Source organism: Lepidochelys kempii, chromosome 24, assembly GCF_965140285.1.
Source record: "Lepidochelys kempii isolate rLepKem1 chromosome 24, rLepKem1.hap1, whole genome shotgun sequence".
Taxonomy (NCBI): Eukaryota; Metazoa; Chordata; order Testudines; family Cheloniidae; genus Lepidochelys; species Lepidochelys kempii.
In genome coordinates, this window is record NC_136403.1 from 6,351,756 (window position 1) to 6,366,295 (window position 14,540).

The following is a 14,540-nucleotide window of genomic DNA, read 5'->3' on the forward strand; positions in this document are numbered from 1 at the left end:
TTGATCTGATTTTTGCAGCATAGATGTACGCTGGGATGCTTAGGAAGTTTGCTTTTGTGTCTGCAAGAGGTCGAGGCCAATCCCTCTCCAGTCTTAAAGATGGGTGAGAAAGTGACCAGTGAGAATAAAAAAAAGTCTAGGGATAAACATCATGGGATAATCCCAAAGTGCTAATCCAGGATGAGTGTTTAAGAGAACAATGGAAAGTGGTGGCTCATTTGATACATCAACTAGAAAGCCAACATACTTTATTCTTTTACTAAACTATTAAGTCATATAATGTAAAACCAATACCAGGTATGGAGGCAAAACAGGAAGTTAGGAAACACTGGCAAATAACGAGAGGTGTGCTGCTAAGCAAATGCATCTAAGCATGCTCCATGCAGGCAACATCAGCATCTGAAAAAAAGTGGGAGGATTTGGGCAGGAAATCTTGGCATTCCATGAAGACCTTCCATTATTCATGCTCTGTGTTTTTAATTTAACCCAGCCAACAGTGGGCACAATTCTGACTCAGTAGCAGATTCCAGCACAATTGTCGACAATCCTCGACAAAGAATAATAAAAACTAAAATAAGATAAAGTGTGGATTTTCCAAACAGTCATCTGAAAGCATTTGCAAAAGAAACTCATGGTAAACCCAAGGCCATTTCCCCTGGTTACTTCTTACGGGCCTGACTCAAAGCCCATTACATTGAGCAGAAATCAACTGATTTCAGTGGACTTTGGAACACACAGGACAGAGCCAAAGGAATTAATTTTGCACCCAAGTCAACAAAGCACTTAAGCATTATTTAAAGTTAAGATGCACTTAAGTGATTTTTTTTTGACTCAGGGCCTTAAATCTTTCTCTCATCACTAAAGCCATCCCTAGATCTTCGACACTATTTTTTAAAAAAATGGACTCCTTTCCCAGATTTATATGGTTTACTTTTCTGAATTCCTCTCAGTTGGGATGGAGAAGTCCGTTTCACCTTCTTGTTCTTGTTGGCACCTGCGCTGCTGTGGTTAAGCTTCTAACATGTCAGGGGACAGTTTACATTCAAAACCCCTTTTAATTCAAACACCTGCACAGAAGTATTTATGTAGTGGCAATTGGAAGCCTTTCCCCTCGCTTGTTTTTAGTAGAAAAAACGATTTGTTACCCAAATAAAGGGAAATCGGAAGTTTAGCACAATCCTATATAGCACTGTCAGCTAGTCCAAAATGTGAGGCTACATTACATACTTACAAAGAGCCAGCAACTGAAGTGAAGAAAATGTGCCACACTGCTTTTGTACCCAGACTGGTTAAGGTGGAAGTTTGAAAAGGTGCCAAGGGGAAGTGCAAGGACCTGATACACATCTAAATCCATGTTCACAGACGTTAGTGCCACGAACGGACATTCAGGAGAAAGAAAAGGAGTACTTGTGGTACCTTAGAGACTAACCTTGGAGACTCTAAGGTGCCACAAGTACTCCTTTTCTTTTTGCGAATAGAGACTAATACGGCTGTTTCTCTGAAACCATTCAGGAGAAAATTGCTCTGGGCAAAATTTGTACTCTGGGCACTACACTTTAGGAAAGATGTGGACAAACCGGAGAGAGTCTAAAGCAGAACAAAGATGACAAAAGGATTAGAAAAGGTGACCTCTGAAGAAAAGTTTTAAGACTGGCTCTGTTTAGTCTTGAAGACAGACAACTAAGGGGAGATTCGAAAACAGTCTTCAAATACATTAAGGGCTGTTATGAAGAGGACAGTGATGAATTGTTCTTGTCCTGCCTTCAGTAGACATGGAGAAGTAATGGGCTTAATCTGCAGCAAGGGAGATTCAGGTTAGATATTAGGAAAAACTTTCTAACTCTAAGGGTAGTTAAGCTCTAAATAGGCCTCCAAGGGAGACTGAGAAAACCACATCATTGGAGATTTGTAACAAATTGGACGCATACCTGTTAGGGATGGCCTAAGTTTACTTGTTCCTGCCTCACCGTGGGGGGGGGGGTGGAAACACACGCTGGACTTGGCGACCTTGCAAGGTCCCTTCCTGGCCTTCATTTCTCTGATTCTAATATCTACTTAAGAGAATTCACTACAATTCCAGCATGAAAAATTTTGGTTGGAGCTATTGTGGCTAGTTCTCTGAACCCATCTGCTCAATGTGCAGCAACAGTCAAAAAAGCGAATGTTCGGAACCATTCGGAAAGGGATAGATAACCGGACAGGAAAAATCATAATGCCACTACATAATTCTGTGGTGTACACACACCTTGAATACTGTGTGCAGTTCTGGTCACCCAATTCTTTTTTGAGATGGTAACAGGTACAGAGAAGGGCAACAAAAATGATTATGGGGATGGAACAGCTTCCACAGGAGAGATTAAGAAGACCGACTGTTCAGCATAGAAAGGAGATGGCTGAGGGGGGACATGATAGAAGTCTATAAAATCATGAACGGTGTGGGGAAAGTGACTAGGGAAGTGTTATTTACCCTTTCATGTAACACAAGAGCTATGAATCACCCAATGAGATTAATAGGCAGCAGGTTTAAAACAAACAGAAGGAAGTACTACTTCACACAGTCAACCTGTGGAATTCGTTGCAGGGGGATGTTGTGAAGACCAAAAGTGTAACTTGGTTCCAAAAAGAATTAGATAAATGTATTGAGGACAGGTCCATCAATGGCTATTAGCCAAGATGGTCAGAGATTCAACTCCATTCTCCGGGTGTCCCTAAACCTCTGACTGCCAGAAGCTGGGAGTGGATGACAGGGGATGGATCACTTGATAATTGCCCTGTTCCGTTCATTCTCTCTGGTTGCTGTCGGAAGACAATATAGTGAGCTTGATGGATCACAGCTTTCCTTATGTTCTTATGCATGAGGTTGACAGCCCTCCACACTGTCAGCTTTTTGGGTCAGGAGGACCATCTTTTTTGTTCTGTTCGTAGAGTGCCAAGCACAACTAGGGCTCTCCTGCAATACCAATAAATAATCACACACAGGCCGGTTGGTTTGTGTAGCTGCAAAGTTGCATCCCTGAGATCTGGTTTTAGCAATCCAAGAAAGAAGCAGACAAAACAGCCACAGCTGCTTCTCAGCGGTTATTAGTTGAACTTTTCTTTTTATTGGTCAGTGAAATCTATGGTAGCATAAATGAAAGTATACCATGTAATAAGACTGATTACAAAGCGCCATCTAGTGTTCATTACAGCAGTGCATTTAAACTAGAGTAAAAAGTTGCCAACCCAATATTTAAATTAAATTAAAAAAAAGTTTATCAATAAGCAATTGAAGAATTAATTCAGGTCACTTCTTTTATGACTAATGAAAACCAGGCTATGTGCTAAACCTTTCTATGGAGATTCTCCGGGCCTGCTAGTCACATCCATGGCTCTAAAAACTGGTCTTTAAAATCAAATGATGCCGCAGATCTTGTAGAATTAAAGTCTAGCCGGTGAAATACTAGAACGACATATCCTACGGTGCCTTCCCTGCAACAGAGCTGGAGTGTAAAACAAAGGTGTAGGGCAGTTGAAATGCTCTTTAAATGGTTCATTAAATATTTTAACGTATAAAAAAGCCGCTAGTGTCTCTCAGGAGCCAGGGCAGTGCAGAATAAGAGGCTGCCCGGGGCTATCCAGGTCCCAACGGCAAGCAACGTTTCTTCCAACTGCACCCCTAAGTGCACTTGTTTTAAGACCAAATCAAATGGCATCCTCCCCTTTTTCCATCTCTTATGCAAGTCCTCCAGGAGCCTGTTCTGCCTCTGGTGCGTGCACATCGTCCCCACTAGTCTCCGTGGGAATCCTGCCAGGCCAGCAGACACAGAAAAGCCCCCTCCTGTTTGGTTCTTGGAAGAGTGGAGCGTTTGGTGCTTGTTTTAAAACAAAGGTGCTTTGGAGTCCACACTGCTGCTCTTCCTTCCTCCCGCCCTCCCAACCCACTCCCATCCCCTTTAAAAAAAATAAAGTACCGTAAAATACTCAGCCCCACCACAGGAAGATTAATGCTGTGTGGGCAATCGATTCAGTATGTTTATGCAAAGGAAAACTGACGGTTAATACTGTCTTTCAATAAATATAAAATGTATATTTAATCATCCCTTTTTTAAAGACACACACACACAAAACACTTTCACTATAAGGAAACATAAATGACCTGAAAAAATCCTAGCAGCTCTACAGAAATTCAATAGATACCTCTCTAGTCAATTCATTATGACATATTAAGGCGGGAAAGCTTTGGAATCAGTTATGCTCAGGGTAATAGTTGAAACTCTGTAGTTTATAGAAAAAATACTCTTCAAATTTTTTTTTTTATTGGAAACTTAACTTTGTTTGAAGTTCAAATTTTTCTTTTTTGATTAAAAAAAGCTATGAACTATACCTAAACTGCAATAAAAAAAATGGCAGACAAGCAAATGCCAGAAACTGACCGCAAGGGTAAGAAACCTCTGTCTAATAACGGACGACACACAAGCAGCAGCGCCTGCGGTCAGGGCCCCATCCTGCAGTCTCAGCTCCCAAGGTAGTTAAGGGGAACTCTTCTTGTGCAAAAATTGCAGAGCTGGGTTTAATGGGAGAACAAATGTTTGAGGAAACTTGCCCTTTACCTGCTAAACTTCCACTATCTCTTTGCCAAACTACTGAGCAATCAGATCCTGGCATATGAGAGTCTGACTTTGTGTGTTTCTCTTTCACGCTTTCAGACTCCTATCCACTATGTACAGGTTTACATTCACACCACAGTACAGCAAGCTGGGTTCAAACAGTCTTCAGAGAGAGAGGACAATACAGTCAAACTTCATTAATAAGAATATACTGTCAGTGAATGCTGCCACTGGAGAATTAAAGCACCCAGCTAAGCTGTTTTTAAAGAGCAGTGAATCTTTGTAGCAAAAACTCAAGAGATTTCAAATTAATTCCTTTTAGAAGAGTGAATTGATTCAGTGTTTGTAACTCGCATCTTCCTAGCTAGTCTATTATTTTTAATTAGTATTGCGTGTGTGGATGTCAGCTTACAAAATAAGTGAAGCTGCCCTGAAACCGGTTGGTTAATTTCAATTTACTCTGTACAGCTAAGATTTTCTGAAGCAACTAGTGGTTTTGGATCTCAAGTCTTGGGGGCCCAACTTCAGATACCTTAGAGGGGTCTGACTGAGAACGTGCTTCTGAGAACGAGGCCTTGGCTGGGTGCCCAAAAATCACTCGGCACTTCTGAAAAACCTTGGCTTACATCACCCTCATGAAGCATGCTGCAGACTCATTTACCTGACAGCAGGGAGAACAGACATTGTTCCTTCATCAGTTTGGTCTGGATGGAACAATGCTGATAACATACAGGAATCAGCCCAGAACGGGAGACGGATACCCTTATAGAAAAGGAAATAAGACCGAAGGCTGATGTTTTATCAGCATAGCAAATGTGGAGCTGCTGTTTTGGTTCCTGGGAAAGAAAAACGCAGCCAGGAAACACAATGAGAATATAACACTCAAACTAAACACCTGGGGCATTATTCTGTTACACTCAGGCTCGGATCTACCACTCTGGCAGTGTAAAGTGGTATCTGTCAATTATAGTTACCCTACTTGTGGGGCCCTTTATACTGCCACAGCTGTGTACAGGGGCTTCTGATTGTCTAAACACAAAGCAGTACCAGTTTAATTAAAGGTGTGATTTAAAATCAATTTAGTGAAGCCAGTGGAAGAGGCCGAGTGGACACTCATGTCACTAGTCACCTGGCTTCTAGCTTCAGTCAATTAGAAAGAAGTTTAAGCTAAACAGAAATAAGGCATTCCAGCCAAAATAATATCCACAGGGGGTTAGTACCATTTTAAATAAAGCCTTATCTATGCAAGAAAGTTACACTGCTTTAACAAATCAGTTAAGTTACGCCAGTGCAAACTCCTGTGTGGACACTTCTTTTGGTTTAAGAGCACCTTCTTTTGGTTTAGCATAAGCTGATTCCTAATGGGAAAAGAGTCCGTCCATTTTAAAGCACACCTTTAGTTAAATTGGTACAACTTTTCCCTGTAGACAAGGCATCATTTAAAAACACACTTACATTAAACTGGTGCAACTTGCATGTTCAGACACAACCTGGGTGTAAAAGAGAATAAGGCCCGAAGGTCATTTTCCAGTATAAGTATACTTTCACCTTCTTTGCTGATCCTTCCCTCCCCCAAGTTAAGGACAATGGGCAGACTTAAAATGGAAAATTGCATAGTTATGCCTTCTTAAATCAAAAAGGGAACGTTGTAAAGCTTTTAATTTATCATTACAATTCAAATTTTATTTCAAATGTTCATCCCTGCTCTGTACAAGACTGGAATGAGGACAGCTCCAGTTTGGCCTCTATCTTTACAAATGTCTGTGCAAACACTGCAGTGCCAAAGTTCTGCCCGCCCGCAAAATAACATGTGGACATAAAGGTCCCGTCCACGCTAATGCTGCAGGGGACTCAGGGAGGGTAGGGAGGGAAAGTTGTGGACCACGTAATAAAAGTGTGTTTAAAATTATGTAATAGCTATGCTGTACTTATTACAGTTCCTTTAGCCCTGTTATCAAAAAAATATCTATTACCCATTGTTCAAATGTCAGCTATGGCTCAACAAAACAGAGCCAAATTAACGCTATTCAGCACAACAGAGGTAGTATGGAAATAACTTGCTCAAGTAGAAAAATCAAGTTAGAGAGAAAGTGTGCGTGTGTGTAAAAATAGCAGCAAACTGGTATAGATTTAGCTTCCAGTGCTGCAGGGTGCTTGATACATCCTTTCCACTTCTACTTCTCCACACTGATGGTTATTGCTGGGTGGAGACATCGACTTCATTTTCACATTGATTCTTACTAAGTAGGTTTGACTGTATCCCTAACAGAATCATTTTGCACAGTACTTCTTTAAGAAAATGCAAACACTCGGTATTGCAGCCCTCCCACCCCCACAAAAAGTTTAAAAATAAAATTTAAAAAATATAGTCAAGCCCATCTAAAGGGTAGAGTCCTGAGCCTGCTGCTAAGAGGCACGCTCAGAAGACATAGGATGGAGATGGATCTGGAGGTGAGGGCCCCCTTCAGAGCCACTACACTGAAACCATCCAGTTCCAACTTTAAATTCTTTTCAGTACCAGCAAAGAATAAAAACAATGTTAAAATCTCTTCTTAAAAAGGTCCACGATATTTAAACTAAAATTGCTGGGCTGTTTTGCTAACTCCTCTGAAAAGCTATTTTAAATTAGTTTAAGTTGGAATCCAACTAAAAGGACACAGTCACAGTATTCTCCACATGCCTTCACTTAAAGCTTTGGTCTTGTTGATTTGATCATTTTAAGAACCTGGTGTCTTATTCCCTGCTTCACCATGTGCTCTGACCCAAGCATGCCGCCTCCAGGGGCTTGCTAATCTTAGTCACCCTTTGCCAGAAGAAAGCTGTGATAGCATCCCCCTCTCTCCTGGAAGGAAAGGTTTGTTCCCCCCGCTCCATTTAAATGGATCACCACTAGAACACTGGAGTGGGATCACATTTGTTACCCCAGCCAGCCGTCCCCACCCTCCTATGAAGAGGGAGAGAGGAGCATGGAAAATTATTATTGCATTCCCCATACTTCATGGGTCCAGATGGCAGAGCTAGCCAGACTCTTCAGAACCTGTGTATTAGTGCTTCTCGTTCCCTCTCTTTGCGTTTTAGCTCCTCTTTGTAACAGCAGGAGCAGAAATTCCCAGTTTCCGGATGCCCGTAAAAACTGCAGGTCGGCTGCTTGCATTTGGTCTGCTGAACGTTATAAAGTATTCGGCTTTTGCTTTTGTCCCCGCATGCTCCCTTCTGCAAGCTGTCCTGCTCTAGGGGGTCCCTGCAGCCGTTGCTGTGGGGGGCCATGCAGGCGGGGCCGTCGCACTCGACGGGGTAATTTGGGGGTATATCCATCTCTGTTGGGGAGAGCCGTCCCAGGTGGGAAGGGCTAGTTTGGTACGGATGAGGCCGCCCCTGAGTGCAATGTCTGGGTAAGGTAGCATAGGGAGGAAGGCTGCTGCAGGACCCACCTGCTACCTGCCTCCTGGTATCTTGATAGCTGGGGGGATGTGCGCCTTCTACACAGTTGACCACAGCGGGCCGGGGAATGGTAAAGACCCCCGAGTAGCTGGAAGGAAAAGCTGTCATTTTAGCTCCTATAACATGCTCCGAGGTCTGGCTGCTATAACTAGGAGGCAACTGGGGGTAGGATGGATTCAGTAGCACATCCTCGCTTTTGTGAAGATTAGCCTCCGGTTCCAGCTTCTTGGCGGCAGTACCGCCGTTTGCAAAGGCCTTCTTCTCTACCTCCTTTTGCTTCTGCTCAGCCAAGAAGCGCTCCTCGGCATCAGAAAGGTACCTCTGGATCATCTCTTCCTGGTACTGGTGCCGGTTGCTGGTCTTGAGGTGGCCAGCGAAGATAAACTTCCGCTCACCCTGCATGGCTGCTCGCAGGATGCTTAGGCTAAGTTTCACGTCGTTGCTGTATTTATAGGGATCCGACTGCTTCTCGGTGCTCACTTGGCCTGGGCAGGTCTTCTCAGCAGAGGCCGACAAATCCCCTTGGGAAGTTTCTTCTTTGCTGCCTTTCCTCGCCTTTAAGGATCCTTTCTTCTTCTTCTCCAAGGTTTCCCCCTGCCCATTGCTCACTCCTCCTTTGACAGTTTTACTGTGCATCAAGCCACCCATGTTCTTTTTTAGCTTACTTCCCAAAGTCTTGCCAAAGCTGCCCAGCTTATTAGCAACCGAGTCGGCCCGTTTCTTCTCTTTCTCCTTGTCTTTGTCCTTCTCTCGGTCTCTCTTCGGCTTCTCTTTCTCCTTGTCCTTGCTGCTCTTACTGCCACTGTTGCTGGCGGTGCTACTGCAGACAGATTCCTTGTCCGACTCCCCGGATTCCGCAGCTGAGCGGGCATCATCTCCGGCGGAAGCAGTAGGGGATTCTGGCTGGGCTAGAGGGGCCTAAGGAGAAAGAAAGCAGCCATCAGAGAAAGTCAATTAGTTCAGCAGTTGCAGTCTTCTGGCCAAATTCTGAGTGGATGCAGCACACAGGTGCTCACTAGAAAGGCCTGAACATGCACCAGGGGGAGCCTTTTCCACACCAATGCTGGCTCTCCCAAAAGCCGCGGACAGGCTACTCCGTGACAGGAGCTGCAGAGGAACACGCTGAGCCACAAGGCTGCACTTATATCACTGTGTACTCCATAGCACGCCCCCACTCGGTTAAAATACATCCCTAAAATTACATTGACGCAGACGCATCAACTTAGTGCAAGATTTAAATGGGGGAAAGCAAGACCTTAACCAGGGATGTGCTCTACTAGGGCGACCTATCCCCTTCTGGCCAGCTACAAAAGCTATTCTGGATGCATTCTGGAAACAGCCCTTATAAGGTCACCACGAAGGACAAATGCAGGAATGTATGTAGCCCACCTAATAAAACAACCCAGGAGCATAGTGGGGTGGTTCTTTATAGTGTGTTTGTATGGGATACAGGAGCAGCCGTTTGGATTCTGGAAGTAGTAACCACCACAATAAAATGGTAGCTATTGCTCAAGCTCAGAGCTGCAGCCCATTTCACTAGGGGGCACTATACCCCCATAGTTCACTAATGTAATTTACTTGTCATGACCTGGGGCACATCATGGCAGGCGAGGATTTAGAGAGGATATAGGTTCACAAGTATTGTGGACAATCTAGGGGGGGGGACAGGAATGGTGGGGGGGACAGAAGGAGAACTGTTACTTTTAAATGCAGTCATTTGAGCTTTTTCCTTACACATCACACCTTGGCAGCACCTTGTTCTTGGAAATGATCCAAGCTTGAAATTTAACAATTCACACGGAATTTGGAGGACTCATTCCAGGTCCTGAATTATACCAACCCCACAACTTCCTTTAAAAATATATATATATATTTATGAACCTGGAAGAGTCTAAGCCATGTTTTCACTGTTAATGCAGCTACCATGACTTGGCGATATGACAGCATAGGGATTTCGGGAGCATGCTGAAGTATTCAGAACCCTACATATGACCCCTTAAGGTTTAAGGCCCTGAAGTTATAGCTGATCACCTTAATATCTTGATTCACTTTCTGGTGGCTGTAAAGCAAGTGTCCAGACCCCGCAGCGTACAGAACATCCCAGGTGGTGTAGTGCAGTAAGTTGAACTGGCGGCTCTGTGTATTTTGAGCTTTAACATTTAATGTAAACTGTTACTAAAGTGTGCACAGAATCTAAGAGGTACATCTGAATGGCATTTCTCTGCTCTTTCTGATCAAATCAATGACATCCAGGCCTTCTAATGGCAGGTTAAAGAAATGTACAAGAATGAAAGCAAAAGTCCACCCCCCGTCTAGTCCTCTGTGGGAAGGAAGCATCACTGTGTTCAAAGGAATAAAATATTTCCTGTTTCTTTACCTGCATTTCACACGGCAAGGTGATCCACTTAACATTCATGTAACTGTGCAGCAAATGTAGTTTTGCTTCCAATGATAATGTCACACTAAAAAAAAAAAAAAAAATGGTATGAAACAAAGTACCGGTAGATCCAGGATCTTTTTAGTAACTGCGGTTCTATTTTCCATACATGGAGATTTAATTACACTTTAATTGCCTTTTTCTTCTATTAAAAATTGCTTGCTAATTTTTATAATGTAATAACTGGATCAAAAGATACCTTGGAGTGATACCTGGACTTTTTTATATGAATTTCCTCCTTATACGACTAGCATTTATGTAAAAAGTTAATGGGACAAATCAGCTTCATTTAAGCCCCATATTCAGGATTTGTGTAAAAGGAATTTCTGAAAAACACTTCTGTTCACACTAGTGTTGTAAAAGTTATTTCACTTAAGTTTTTAAATTCAGATTCTTCTGCAGGTCCGGAAACTTGGACAAAACAAGTGCATGAGAACCAGAAAGGAAAACTGACCACACACTAAAAACTTTACTTTTATCAGCAGTTTTATCAACGAAACAAGGCAGCAATTTTCTCATCTCTTTAAAGATAAATGTATCTTTAGAAATCATTTACATTTTTCTGATTTTACATAAACAAATTCTACATATTCTTTTCATAAAAGAAAATAGTTGAATATTGGCCACAATGATCTCAGTTAACTGAAGCTGAAAAAATGAAGTGGTCACATACATTTGCTGCATATGGATTTCTATCTTGTCAGTGTCCCTTTAAGAGGTAGCAGCAATACAAGAGAAAACAGAGCATCATCCAGCATCCTAACTCAACCTTAGTAGCACGCAGACATATCATGGCTCTGTTCCTGCCTACACAGAAAGGGGAGTTATGCTGTTCTTTGGCATACCAGGAGATAAATTCCTATGAAATTAACAAACCACCTAAGAGATCCTGAGGAAGCAGGGATTAGGTTACAGCAAACATGCACATGCAAAGTCAAAGAACAAATACATCATGCCTTCAATTATTCAGGAGAGCTCTATCTTTTAACTGGCTGAAGTTTATGAGACTGTAACATGTAAGACACTTGACCACACTTAAAGGGTCTTAAAGAGCAAAGGTTAGTTAATTTTGTCCAGTAGAGGGCCCTTTAAAAATAAACCCATTTGAAGTTCTGGAACTGAATAAAATAAGGCTTATTTAACCCTGTGCAAGAATAGACAAAAGACTGAGCTGTAGAAAGTTAACTAGTGCCATTGAGTTTTCTGTAAGCTTCCAAGGGCCTCAATAAGATTTAGTAGCAGAAACGGTTTTGTACTGTAATTATGTAAAATTAAATGACTGCATGTGAAATGTGGCCAAATTCAAAAATATTTCTCTGTATTAATTTGGCATACAGGATTATTTTTGTAATAATGTTAAAAGGCCAGTCATTTGTACATGGATGTGCACTTATTCCTGAAGCAGGTATCACAGAAAAAAATCTAAATACAGCTGGTTGGGAAATAAGCGTTTTCCTCCACAAAAATATGACTGATTTCATCAAAAGCCATTTTTTCACAAAAATGTCTATTTGGTCAAAAAGCAACTGGCCCTTGAAAATACACTGCTAAAAAGTTTTCTACCTGCTCTAGACTGAGAACTTTAGAGAGGTTACTTGTTCCATATAATATAGTACATACATAAACCTGCACCTACCTTAAGTACTTTGATCTTAAATACTTCTGCCCATACAGTCCTACGGCCTTACAATAATTGACAGCATTTGAAAAAAAGGGCTACTACATCTCTATTGATGATTTTCACACACCAAGCACAAGTTTGAAACAAGATGCTAATAATTAAAATTTAAGTTATTAGCTAGGGGATACTAAGCGACAGAGCAGCTGGAATCAGGGAGTTTAACTTCCAGCTGAGAACTCACCTTGCTAGTTTGACATTATCAGTGTCATCTCTGTCCCACTCCCATTCTTTCCCAGGATCCACAGCAAAGTGCACGGGAAGCAGTTTGTGTTCAGAGTCAGTCAGAGGGATCACTGCTGCAATGGAAAGAGGAATAACACAGCTTGTGTAGGGCCTGGGCAACAAGGTGGAAGTGGACAGAGGTAATGGGGAGCGGAAATGGCAAATCACAGTTTACTATTTCTACAGGGCATCATTTTCTTTGGAAAGTGAATAGAGTGTTAGTGAAAAGCTCTGGAGGGTGAAGCCAAATGTTTATCTACAGAGTAGGTACAGCATGGGCAAATTAAGCTTCCTTCATATCACTAAGCGCTCCAGTTGTCGAAACCCTATCCTGGGAGCGTCACCCTTAGCAGTCAGAGTGATTCACAGTCTCTCTGGCTCAGCCTTTGACTTACACTACTGAGGAGGGTGTCAATTTTGAGGGTGGCTTGTGTAATGCCAAAACATGCCCACAGTCTGGGACCTGCAGCGTCTCTTAGACTGGCAGCCTTATTGCTCATAACTTAAAGTCACCAGTCTTGTTCTATAAATAGAGATTCTGTTTTTCAGGGTTTATAATTTAATTTGGGGATGGTGGGGGTGTGTTTTAAGCAATTTTTGAGTTCTATATGTAGATGTCTAAAAATTATTTTTTCCCCAGGGCTCTCTTTGTATATACTGTACTGAGTAATCTGTTTGCAGCATTCCTTAGTGTGCTTTAACATAGTACTGCTTCAAACAGTACCCCACTAAAAACACACGAGGGAACCTTTAACGCGCACCAGCAGGGTCTACATGGACCAATTAACACGCAATACAGTAGTGCTCTTTAGAAATCACCCCCACCCCATAGTCCACATGACTGTTCCATGAAGACAAGCCTTTTGACACACCGAACCATTTCCGGAGTTTTTCTTGTGTCTACTGGATTAAAAAAAGACTTTTTTTGTATTGGGGGCATTAATTGGTGAAAACCAAAAATCAGAAGCCCTATAAGGTACCTTGATCTTTTATGGGTTCCTTCTGCTCCATGGATACTAGTGCAGAAAAATGGGCTTGATCATACGCCAGTACCAAAGGAGAGCGATGACATTTGTTGGCTGGAACCTCCAGGGGCAGATAGATGCCTCCAAACGGTATAGGAGCAAATGCTGAAAAGAATGTATAGTGCGTTATTTTTCAGAATAGGTTATTAAGAACCATTTGTATTGAAACCTCTGACAGACTGAGCCAGCTTGTTTTACCTTAGGTCCGTCCTATCTAAATTATTTTATTGGGGAAGAGGTAACAGATACCACCACATTAGAAAGGATAAAAAACAATCAGAGGTGCACAGTTGCGGAATTAAATCTATCTACACACCCTTCTTTTCTTCTCCACAAATACCTAAAACTTACACACACAAGATCAGTAATTGATTCATCTTTTCTGACAGGAAATGAAAAAGTCTGCTAGTGGAAAATTATGTTCATGGGGAGTGGAATTTCCCTTCTGCACATGAGTACATGGGGGCAAATTTGGAAAAAAACATCACGTACATGCTGTCTCAATGCCTTCGAGACCTCATATTATAAGGTGTTCAGTGGTATGCCTTAGAGCTTCCATCGGAACCAAGCTGGTTCACTGCAGCTGCTCTGCATAAACCAGAGCCAGTGCAATGCATCTTTTCTCCCTGTCAATTTAGAGGGAAAAAAAGCCCCTGTGGAACCGAGTGAAGGGCGGAAGGAAGCATTCCACTAAACTGCACCACATACATTTGAATAAATAAAAGCAGCCTGGCAGTGGAGCGAAGGGGACTGCAGACCTGTGGGACTTACCTTCTCCTCCAGAGTCTCGCAGCATAGTGTCTGCCACTACTACAATAGGCCTCTTCAGCACATGGGCAAGAACAAAGACGTGGAACTCCTCCAGGCTCTCGTACACTGGCTCTTCAGAGCTGTCAACACTTTGGAAATAATGGAGAAATGTGATCAGCCCTTCACCTCTTGCACCTTTAAATTACTTGCTTTACAAACAGACTCTGAACAAAGTTTATATAAAGCATCCGCACAGCTCATATTAATATCAGATCAGAAACGGGTGCAAGCAGGGACTAAACAGATTTGAATTTTGGGCCCGTATGGATCCCAATCCAAACAACGTGACAATGAGTCATCTCCAAAAATACTAAGATGTTGCACTTTTAAAGGTCTTT

General features: G+C 42.3%; 1 protein-coding gene across 6 annotated transcripts in view; it reads right to left on the bottom strand.

The window, feature by feature from the left end:
• Nucleotides 1-2,793: 2,793 nt before the first annotated feature.
• The window catches only part of OTUD7B (OTU deubiquitinase 7B), a 72,144-nt gene continuing 60,397 nt past the window's right edge, over nucleotides 2,794-14,540 (bottom strand). For 2 of the 6 annotated variants that reach the window (XM_073323619.2, XM_073323617.2), the window contains 5 exons: nucleotides 14,164-14,291; nucleotides 13,348-13,497; nucleotides 12,327-12,441; nucleotides 10,405-10,489; nucleotides 2,794-8,945 (listed from right to left, as the gene is read on the bottom strand). In XM_073323619.2, the coding sequence (XP_073179720.1) occupies nucleotides 7,617-8,945; nucleotides 10,405-10,489; nucleotides 12,327-12,441; nucleotides 13,348-13,497; nucleotides 14,164-14,291 (1,807 nt within the window). In that variant the 3' untranslated portion in view covers nucleotides 2,794-7,616. The remainder of the gene's footprint in view (nucleotides 8,946-10,404; nucleotides 10,490-12,326; nucleotides 12,442-13,347; nucleotides 13,498-14,163; nucleotides 14,292-14,540) is intronic. The other 4 variants (XM_073323620.2, XM_073323621.2, XM_073323618.2 and 1 more) reach the window with 3 other exon arrangements.